The sequence below is a fragment of the Papaver somniferum genome, unplaced genomic scaffold, assembly GCF_003573695.1.
Source record: "Papaver somniferum cultivar HN1 unplaced genomic scaffold, ASM357369v1 unplaced-scaffold_10, whole genome shotgun sequence".
Lineage (NCBI taxonomy): Eukaryota > Viridiplantae > Streptophyta > Magnoliopsida > Ranunculales > Papaveraceae > Papaver > Papaver somniferum.
The window spans coordinates 5,294,155-5,305,904 of NW_020618825.1; the positions used below are offsets into that span (position 1 = coordinate 5,294,155).

General features: G+C 37.4%; 1 protein-coding gene across 1 annotated transcript; it reads right to left on the reverse strand.

Moving 5' to 3' along the window:
* Positions 1–402: 402 nt before the first annotated feature.
* Positions 403–2,266, reverse strand: LOC113326207 (origin of replication complex subunit 2-like). Its single transcript, XM_026573975.1, has 6 exons — positions 2,130–2,266; positions 1,845–1,963; positions 1,137–1,434; positions 756–812; positions 570–655; positions 403–483 (listed from the first exon to the last, which is right to left on the reverse strand). The coding sequence occupies exons 2-6, from the start codon at positions 1,875–1,877 to the stop codon at positions 403–405; spliced, it is 555 nt and encodes a 184-aa protein (XP_026429760.1). The 5' UTR covers positions 1,878–1,963; positions 2,130–2,266.
* Between the last annotated feature and the right edge of the window lie 9,484 nt (positions 2,267–11,750).

Genomic DNA, 11,750 nt, shown 5'->3' on the forward strand with positions numbered 1-11,750 from the left:
TCACTCTCACTCTTACTTCACTCCCTTGAGTTTTCTATGGATTTTGATTGATTCAAAAATGAACCGGAGCTTGCCTATTTATAGGCAGTGAGTGACCGACCACACTCTTTCTAGAATAGTCTAGTATGTATTTAGACTAGAACTTTCTTTCTACTAAACTTATCAACTGAGTTCGTACTTTAAGAACTCTCTAGACATTTGACCGATTAGTCTAGGCTTATTACTGACTAGCCTAGATCATTCTAGACTTACTTTGTCTAGAAGATTATCTTCTCTGAACTGCCTTAAGCAATCTAGATTTTTCTAAATTTACTCTTTACAAAATCACAAATTAATGTATATTTTTAACAAATATTTCATACCCAACAAACAGAGTCACATCCTTCAGTAAGTAAAACATCACTATGATCGAATGACCACTACGATGGGATGAAGAACTAAGCAGTAAACACCACTATGATGCTGACGGTATGATGGAATGACCTGTCCAAAGATAATTCCAAACCACTAAGTTAGTCAAGCAACATAAATAGATAGTTTCCAGATAGCAAAATAATGCATTAGCGGACCTTGTTCTGTTCGAGGTCCCACCATTTAACTTTTTGGTTATCACCAGCAGAAAAGATGTATGTGTGTTGTGTGCTCAGGACAAGGCCTAGTAAAAAAAAATAGATATGTTAAGAATTGTGCTCAATAAGAACGGAATTTGCACCCAACATGCTCGTGCAATTATGAAAAAATAACTAACCCCTGACTTGCTCGATATGTCCTGTTAACGTAAGCTTTAGTCTTCCAGATCTTACGTCCTATATCTAGTAAAAAAAAATTAAAAAAAAAAAGGATCAGAAGACACGACACATGGGTGTGTTTATGGATGGAGAAGAACACACAACACATGAGTATGTCTTAAAAAACGATGCTTCATGTACAAACTTCTAGACTCCAATAAATTGACCTCATGTAGTGGAGTTAGAAAATCAGATTGGAGGTAACGGGATTAAAAATGGGATTGTCAAAAGGCACTTGATTGTAGACGCGTACAAATAACTCCTAGACTCCTAGTTCTTGTTAGATTTGGAACAAAATTAAATAAAGAACAATGAATCGCATATGTGATATGCAAAGTGAATTCTTACATAGAACTGTATTGACATGATTTATTGATGCAACCACACGAATATTGGAACAGTTTGCAAGCAGAGCAAGATAATGTTGTGATTCACTGTCTCGCAAACCAGGTCCATTAATATTGTGAATAAAAACATAGACAAAGCAATCATTTTCCTTTGCATCATTACCATCTAAGAATGCAAGAAGATCTTCCATGGATTGGAAACTGGAAGGTTTTTGAACATTAGATGTCCTCCCGGTAGAAGATATACGTATGGTCTTTAGCTGCTGTTCCCAAAGAATTTCAGCTAGTGTGGACACAACCTGCACATAAAAGAAATGCAGATGTCAAATGAAAAATCCCTTTGACCACACAAATACAATTCTTAAATGCTCAAATGTAATACATTTTTAACATTGTTTGACTAAAGATAGCTATTGACAACAATTACACCGCAATCTGTCAATTCTGTAGAAGCAAAATCTTCAAGTAAAGCCTTCTTAGATCCAAACCTGTACATCAAAATACCAAAGCCATACCTACAACATTTTAACCAATTTCATACAAAAACGTTAGTAACGCACCCAAATGAGACACGTCTAGTCTGCACTATACAAAGTGGAAGGGAAGTGATGCAACATAAAACTAAACAAGGAAACTCTATGCATATAAGTAAACACAAGAATGGTGATCAATGTTCAAGGATCGAAGAACTTGAAAGTAGAAACATTACCTGGACAGTAAGCCTGCCTTTCACCAGATCCATTAAGCAATAACTCGTACCACTTTCACCAGCAAAATCATCAACACCACATACAAACAGTATCTTTATAACACCATATCACCACAAAGCTGAGATCAAAAGAAAACCCATACTTTAAAACTCCATCAAATGTAGTAAATAGAAACAAAAATTGCAAAATCTTTATAGAATATTACCTACCAAAAGATGTTATTCATAGAATTAGGTCAAAATAAAGCAATATAACAAAAACAAGTAAGAAGATTAGGGTTATACCAAGCAAGATCCATTAGTTCATCACTAGTGTGGTAAACTTCACCTTACAGAGTCATTTGATTTTACAGAAGAAAACGATTTCTAGGGTTGCAATTATTGAAAAATTGGTTTTTGATTTTTCTAACCATGAAAAACCCGAATCTCATATCTAAACGATTTCTATGAGTTTTGATAGTTAGAACATGGACTTTGGTAGAATAGCTTCCACACCTGACTTGTGGAGTTTCATTCAATATTTATACAATAAGAAGTTACAGAGATAGAGTTCAAAAGAAGGTAAAATAGCTAACAGAAAATGGAACGAGTTGCACGCATTCAATGTGAATTGTTAGCTAGTCCTGAGGATGACGGAACTGCATGCTGACTCTAGAAAGACTGAGCTTGTTGCTTAACATTATGAACTGCATGCTGACTTTAGAAAGACTGAGCTTGTTGCTTAACATCTCCCCTCAAGTTGTACGTGAGATGTCTGACGTGCAACTTGGCTCGCAAAAGATTAAATCGTGGCGCAGAAAGGCCTTTGGTAAAGATATCCTCCAACTGATCCTTTGAGCTTATGAACCTAACCATCAACTTCTTTTCTGCAACCCTTTCATGGACAAAATGGTAATCAATCTCAATATGTTTGGTACGGGCATGGAATACTGGATTTGCTGCAAGGTAAGTCGCACCTAGGTTGTCACACCATAGCAAGGGAGGAGAAATGTGTAAGCCAAGCTCTTGAAGCAAAGATTGGATCCAAATAATTTCTGAAGTGGCAATTGCCATACCACGATATTCAGCCTCTGTACTAGACTTAGAGACTGTTTTCTGCTTCCTAGCACTCCATGAAATAAGATTTCCTCCAAAGTAAATACAAAAACCACTTGTCGAACGACGATCATCCAGACTGCCAGCCCAGTCAGCATCAGAATACACTTGAAGAGAGAAATCACCAGAGCCACCAAGATGAAGGCCATAGTCTATGGTGGATTTCAAATATCTGAGTATCCTTTTGACAACATCCCAATGCTCAACAAAAGGATCATGCATATACTGACACACCTTATTGACTGCAACATAAATGTCAGGTCTATTAAGATGTAAGTATTGCAGTGCACCTACGACACTTCTATAGAGTGTAGGATCATTGAATCTCTCAGTGCCTCCTTTCTGAATTTTCGCATTTGCAGCTAGAGGAGTAGACACAGGTTTGACACCATCCATTTTTGTACATTTCAAAAGATCTGTTACATACTTTCTTTGAGTAAGAGTCAGCGTCTTGTCACTCCTGATGACCTCAACACCTAAGAAGAATGATAAATCTCCCATATCTTTCAGAGCAAATTCAGAACCAAGTGACTCAATCAGCTCCTGAATCTTTGAGGCATTAGAACACGTTACAATTATGTCATCCACATAAATGAGAACATAGGTTATATAGTCAGGAATTTTTAATATAAACAAAGAGCTGTCATATATAGAACCTGTGAAACCAAGTTTTACCAGATAACCACTGAGCCTTGAAAACCAAGCACGTGGGGCCTGTTTGAGGCCATATAATGATTTATGCAGCTTACAGACATGTTGTGGATAGTTTGGATCTACATACCCAGCAGGCTGCTTCATGTAGACCTCCTCTTCCAAGTTCCCATGGAGGAATGCATTTTCGACATCCAATTGCTTTAATGGCCAACCTTGCATTACAGCAATAGATAACACAAGAAGAATGGTGCACGGTTTTATCACGGGACTGAATGTTTCACCGTAATCAATTCCTGCTTGTTGATTGAATCCTTTTGCAACCAACCGCGCTTTATGCTGACTTATACTGCCATCTGGATTTTGTTTCACTCTAAAAACCCACTTCGAACCTACAACATTCATTCCTTCTTGAAAAGGTACCAAAGAGAATGTACCATTACGAATCAGTGCATTAATCTGTACATCCATAGATTTTCTCCATTTAGGATCTTTGCAGGCCATAGAGTAGCATGTTGGTTCCATGAAGTCCTCTTCTAAGAGTGGATGCTTTGTGGCAGTCAAACAAAGCTTTTGAATTGGTTTTGTAATTCCTGATTTTGCTCGAGTCGTCATAGGATGGACCACAACAGGTGGTTCTTCATTATGAACCCTTGATGAAGTTGCGCTTGTGTTAGATAACACAGAACCAGAAGCTGAAATAGGTTCTGACACATTCAGCGTTGGTGCAGGAGAACTTTCCACATTAGCCGAATCTGGAGCATATGATGCAGCTGGTGAAGGAGCAAGAACTGGTGGAGATAATTGAGCATTTTCCAGATGTACTAGTGAGTTACATTGGTTAAAAGGATGAGAAATAAAACACTTGTACTTGATGGTACATTACCTAACAAGACAAAGGAGGTTGGTACTGCCGAGAAGACTTGAATGGGAATGATCTTTCTTCAAACCTAACATGACGTAATATGTATAGCCTGTTTGTTTCCTGATGCAAACACAAATATCCTTTGTGTGAACTGCTATATCCTATGAAGACACATGGAAGAGACCTTGGTTCAAGTTTATTTGCATTATACGACCTAAGGCAGGGATAAGCTAGGCAACCAAAAACTCGTAAGAAAGAGTAGTCTGGTGTTTTTTTAAAAAGAAGCTCTAGTGGAGTTTTTGACTCTGAATTGGACTTGGGAAGCCCGTTGATTAAAAAACAAGCTGTGGTAAAGGCATCAGCCCAGAAGGAACGAGGCATGTGTGCATGATACAGAAGAGCCAAGCCAGATTCAGTCACATGACGGATTCTACGTTCTTCCAGGCCATTTTGAGGTGAAGTGTGTGGACAAGAAAATCTATGTTGAATACCTGATTCATTGAGATAAGAAGTGAACTTTTTATACTCTAATTCATTGTCTGACTGAAATATTTTGATTTTATGGTCAGTTAGATTTTCAACCTGTTTGTGAAATAGTATGAAAGTCTTAAGAGCATCTGACCTTTGCACAAGTGGGAAAACCCAGGTAAAATGAGAAATGACATCCATTATCAATAGGAAATAACGAAAACTAGATCTTGACAAGTGTGGAGAAACCCAAATATCAGAAACTACCAAGCTCAAGGGCTTTGCATAAACAGTCGTACTAAGAGAGAAAGACAAATTCTTGCTCTTACTGATGTGGCAAGAGTGACAAAAATCAAAGGTTTTATTAGCAACGGGAAGGGAAAATTGATGGCATATTCTTGAGACTGTGCGCAACATGGGATGACCTAATCTCTGGTGCCACAATGGTAAACTAGAAGCAACATTTTCTTGTGGTTTTAGTGGAAGATCCAACCCACTGACTCCATCTAGGACATACAGACCATTCCTTTCAATTCCTCTCAGCAGTGGTAGCCCCGTGTGCTTGTCCTTCACAACAAAAAAAGATGTGTGAAATTCAAAGAAGACCGCATTGTCTTTACAGAACTTAGACACTGACAGTAAATTACACTTTATTTCAGGAACATGATAAACATTATTCAAGTAAAAATATCTTGAATTTTTTGTAAACGAACTGTTACCAATATGAGAAATAATTAGTGAATTACCATTACCCACTTGCACTTGTTCAGTGCCATCATACTCATGAGGAATAGTTAAATTTCTCATGTCTGCTGTCAGATGATTCGTTGCTCCTGTGTCAGTAACCCATTGTGTGTCTTGGTGTGCACCAGGTAGAGCTATGTAAGCAGCTGGTTGGTGCTGCTGATTGTTGTTAGGTTTCTCATAACGAAACCAACATCTATCCGCAAGATGATTTCTTTTCTTGCAGATTTGGCACTTTGGTCCTGTGCCTGCATCATTCTGTGACTGCTGCTGGTTATTGCGCTGTGAATTATATTTGTATATTGTTGAAACTGAGAACTTGAACCGGCATATCTCCTTTGGTCCTGTCTATTACCAGATGTTGCCGCGGTAGACACAGCCACATTGGCTAATGGTGACTGCAACAAGGCTAGCTGTTGCTCTAGCCTCATATCAAAAGTTAAAAGATGGGAGTAAAAAAGATCAATATCCATACCCTCAATTGTTGTGAGAGAAGTGACAATCGGATCATAGCTTTGATTTAAGCCATTGCAGATGGCTTGCTTCTTTTCATCACTAGATACTGTATACCCTGATTCTGCTAATTGAGCAAACAGAGTTTTAGCATCAGTCAAATAAAATTTCAGAGTCTTATTACCTTTTGAGAGGTTATGAAGTTGCTTCTTGAGGTTCATTTGATGAACAAAGGTTTTTGGTGCATATTCTGATTCCAACTTGTCCCATTTGGCTGTGTCTAGTCTTGCTACCGTGCTTAATACTTCAGGTGTCAAGGTTGAATTTATCCATCCAACTATCAGTGAGTCTTGGGATTCATACGCAATAAAACTAGGATTTATTGTCACACCATCTTGAAGTGTTTTTGCTGGTTTTTGTTTAGTTCCATCAATGAAACCTGTGAGATCGTGACCCTTAAGAATGGGTTTAAATTGAGCCTTCCAGAGCAAATGATTTGTTTCGGTGTGTTTCAAGGTTACTAGATGGTGTATTTGCACTTGGCGAAGGGTGTTTGTAGTATCTGCCATTGTTGAAGTTGCAGAACTGATTTTGAGTTTCTCTTTTTTTTTGTGATTAGCGGAAGGTGGCTTGGTTCAAAAGTTGATACCAAGTTAGAACATGGACTTTGGTAGAATATCTTCCACACCTGACTTGTGGAGTTTCATTCAATATTTATACAATAAGAAGTTACAGAGATAGAGTTCAAAAGACGGTAAAATAGCTAACAGAAAATGGAACGAGTTGCACGCATTCAATGTGAATTGTTAGCTAGTCCTGAGGATGACTGAACTGCATGCTGACTCTAGAAAGACTGAGCTTGTTGCTTAACATTCTGAACTGCATGCTGACTTTAGAAAGACTGAGCTTGTTGATTAACATTGATTAATGAGATTCAGGTTTCCAAGAGATAAATTTTGATTATTGAAAACTTGATTTCAATTCGAAGATTTCGATTTAGGTTTAGAAGAGAAAGAAGAAAAAAAAAAGAATAAGATAACGTTTTGGGAGAGAGATGAGAGATAGATTTTGATTTCTGAAAACATGGTCTTGATTTCGAAGATGTGAATTTAGGTGTAGAAGAGAAGCAACTTCGGTTTGGAAGAGAAGAAAAGAAAGAGAACAGCTTTAAGGTTTAGATAATGTTTTACGAGGAAATAAAAATAGAAGAAAAAGGATAAAAATTAGGTTGAAATATCCATTTCAGGCCTCGACAATATTAATAAAGGCAAGTGTGTCCTTTTTTATTATTTTTTTCTGCTACTCAGAATTTGGTGCAACATATGTACGATGATAACCAACGGATTAAGGTCTATAACATTAATATCCGTTGCACCATAAAAAAAAACAAATGTTACAAAAACCTGGATTTGGTATAGTGATATTTCGGAGAGCACCAACTTAAAAGTGAGACTCAATCAAGAAAGATATCAGAGATATTTATCTCTTTCTCAATACAATCAGCAAATCAACTAGATAGAAATCTGTGAGACTAATTTTTATGAGAATAACTCGGATAGTAACAAAGACCAATATTCGAGTGTCAATCCAGTCTTATCCAACAAACAAGGTCAGGTTTATCAACTATGATTGAACTAAGAACAACCTGTGATATTTCAATTATATAAAAAAATATAATGCAAAAAAGAAATAACACAGACATTAGAAATTTTGTTAAAGAGAAAACCAGAAAGGCATAAAAATCCCGGTACCTAGTCCAGATTTGAACACCACACTGGATTAAGCCGCCACAGAGTCTAGCCTATTGCAAGTTAACTTCGGACTGGAATGTAGTTGAGCCCTAACCAAGTCTCATACCGATTAAGGTACAGTCACGTTCCTTATGCTTCTTGAGTCCCAGCAGGACTCTGCGCACTTGATTCCCTTAGATGATCTCACCCACAACTAAGAGTTTCTACGGCTCAAAGTCGAAGACTTATAAAAAAAATTGTCTCCCACAGATAAGTCTATTCTGGTTGTTGTGTCCGTCTTCAGATAGAGATCAAGGTGTACAGGAAACTCAACTACTAATCCGGTCTTATACTCCCGAAGAGCAGCCTAGAAATATTAGGTACCTCACAATAACCTAGCTTATTATCATAAGAAGTTATTGCGGAGTTACAAAAGTCTGAGACGAAGAACTGATGTGATTACTTTTTATATCCTACCTATCGAAGATAAATCTCGCGAAAATCTTAGAGATTAAACTCAACAAGATAGAAAAACTAAGATCAGAATACGCAACTACAGAGAAATAGTTGGATCTGGCTTCACGAATCCCAAATGGAGTCTCCAAGTCGTTAACCTAATAATGGTTTTGAAAAACCCTGGGTTAATAGAGAATCGACTCTAGTTTGCAACTAGGACACACGAGAGTGTCGGGATTAGGTTTCCAAGATGTTAGAGTTCTCCCTTATATAGCCTTTCAAATCATGGTTACTTACAATGAAATTTAAGATATCTTAGTAACAAAGCAATTGATATTCACCGTTAGATGAACTCTTTATTTAAGATTCAAGCTAAGTATGGTTAGAAAATAAACAATCAATCTCCACCGTTACATGGTATTAGCTTGATATACACAAATATAATATACTTATATATATTTAGATATGGATGAACCGTACCTAAACGTGTATAACCGTTGGCTTAATAACACTTAACCGAAGTTCGCCACATAAACACTTATAGTTTATCCATATTCATCTAACACTTTTAGATCAAATATGATGATCAATCAATCATGATAAATGATCAAATGAATCTAAATGTGTTTCAAGAGAGTTGTTCAAACGTTCATCATCTCAAAGAAATATATATGAACCATTTGAAACATATTATGTTTGGTTTGTAATTGTACATGCAAAGTACTTATACTAGAACCAATATATATGAACCATTTGAAACATATTATGTTTGGTTTGGAAATTTCCGCGCTTCGAAAGAATGGGACCTATTTCATAGTTCCACCGTCTCCAAACCAAAATATTATTGGTTGCAAATAGGTTTATCGAGTTAAACGATGAGCTGAGGGTACCATTGAGCGTTGTAAAGCTCGTCTAGTTGCCAAGGGATTTAATCAATAAGAAGATATTGATTATGGTGAGACTTCTAGTCCGGATATTAATCCATGCACCATTCGTATTATATTGACGTTATCCTTGTCTTATCAATGGCCTATTCGTCAACTTGACGTTCAAAATGCTTTTCTCAATGGCATTCTCACCGAGGAAGTCTACATGAAGCAGCCTCCTGGTTATACAGACCCTCAGTTTCCAGATTATGTTTGAAAATTGCATAAGTCTATTTATGGTCTTAAACAGGCTCCTCGTGCATGGTATACTCGTCTGAGCTCTTTTCTTCAGAAACTTGGCTTTTTTATATTTGTTTCTGATACTTTTTTATTCATTCGGCGATCAGCTGAGGGTATTGTATTTCTTTTGGTTTATGTGGATGATATAATTTTAACGGGATCTTCTATGCCATGTATCTAATCACTTATGAGTACTCTTCACAATGATTTTGCTCTCAAGGATCTCGGATCTCTTTCTTATTTTCTTGGCATATAGGTCACACAAGTTTTCGGTGGGTTGTTTCGTTCACAACGTCGTTACATTGAAGATTTCCTAGTTCGTGCAAACATGCAAGGAGAGAAACCTGTTACCACTCCTTTTAGCACCTCCACTGAGCTCCACCCGGTTGACAGTCCTTTAATGTCTGATCTTACTTTGTACAAGAGTTTAGTTGGTGGTCTTCAGTGTCTCTCTATGACAAGACCATACATTGCATTTGTTGTTAATAAGGTATGTCAATTTATGCATAAACCAATAGAATCTCATTTGGTTCTTGTTAAGCGCATAATTCTTTATCTGCACCATACTTCTATCTTTGGTATACTTCTTCGTCCCGAACACAATCTGCAACTTAGTTTTTCGTCCTATACTGATGTTGATTGGGCGGGTGATCAGCTTGATCGTCGATCTACGAATGGATATTGTGTTTACCTTGGTTCTTATATTATTTCTTCGAGTTATCGTAAGCAACATACTGTCTCTAGGTCCAGTACTGAATCCGAGTATCGTGGTTTGGCTGTTGCGACTGCTGAACTACTATGGATTGAGTCTCTTCTTCGGGAACTAAGGGCTTCTATTAGATTTCCTCCCACTATTTTGTGTGACAACTTAGGAGCCACATATCTCACAATGAATCCAGTATTTCATGGTCGCACCAAGCACATAGAAATTGAATATCATTTTTTTCGTGAGAGAGTTCATAATGGCCAACTTGTTGTTCGATTTTTTTCGTCTAAGGATCGAGTTGCGGATATCTTTACGAAGTCTACTCCAAAGGAGCATTTCTGCCATCTGGGCTCTAAGCTCAATGTCATCGACAACCCGCTTAGATCGAGGGGGAGTGTTAGACATATACTAGACGTCACTAGTTACGTCACGTATGGTTCTGGCTTCCTTATATATATATGTAGAAAATCTCTTGTAATTAAGTTTTGTATATTTTGCATCTCTTATATTCCTTGTATACAAAGGAATATCTTTTGTAATCTTTAATATATAAATATACAATTTATCTTTTATGTTCCTCATCCATTGAGAACACCTTAATTTTAAGTCTCAACTTGGGAGACTTGCAGCGGAGTAATAGAGAAGAACTCAAGTCTGCCATGGAAGCCGGGAGGATGTAGCTTAGCTGTAGAAAAATTGAGTTGTTGCTATTGTTTATCCAGCATGGCAGTGATATGGTGATCGATGAAATGGACAGAGAAGATTTATGGGTCTGTAGTGATAATGAAGTTCGAGCAGGTGATGGCCGTGGTATAATGAATGATAGCAGGGATCGATGGAAGGTAATGAGCATAGAATGGAGGAGAGAATACAGAAGATACAGAGAATGAAGTGGTGCTGGTAACATTGTGATGTTTGGCTTCGATGGGTGGGACTGTTGGCTGTGGTTAACGGAGTATTGTGTATCCGAGGAAATGACCGGAACTATTATTTTTCACGGTAACTCATGCATCCGAGGGAAGACTGAAGGGTATACTGTCAGTTTTATGGACGGACAGTTGAACGAATTTAGGTGAGCTGGACCTCACCACCTATGTGGACCCGTAAGCTAACTGCAACCACTTCTCACGAGCAGGACATGGCCGTGACTTATTTTGGGAATTCTGGCAAGTTTGGCAAGTTACTTTGCACGGGATGTGTTGCACGGGACACTATTCTTAAAGAGGTTCACGCTCCTATCTTATCTAGGTTTCCTAGTTTCTTCAAAAAGAGGCTACAAACACTATGTATAGGGAAGCTTAGATATAATTTGGGTTATATTCTACTCACTATTTTTCTCCCTCTTAGGGGGATAACTATCTCTTTTCTGTATTCTTTTGATTGTTAAGGATGAATTAGCTCAAGTTTTACAAATTTATTTGGAGTTTTAAAGTTAATCACTGTGGATTGTTTTTACTATATCGAAGGTTTATGATTGGTTCTTAGATTGATTTGGGTGCGCAATTAGATTATGCTACTGATCATTCTTATGCTAGTAGAGATTTGAGCAATCCGTAATTGTCGTTTACATCC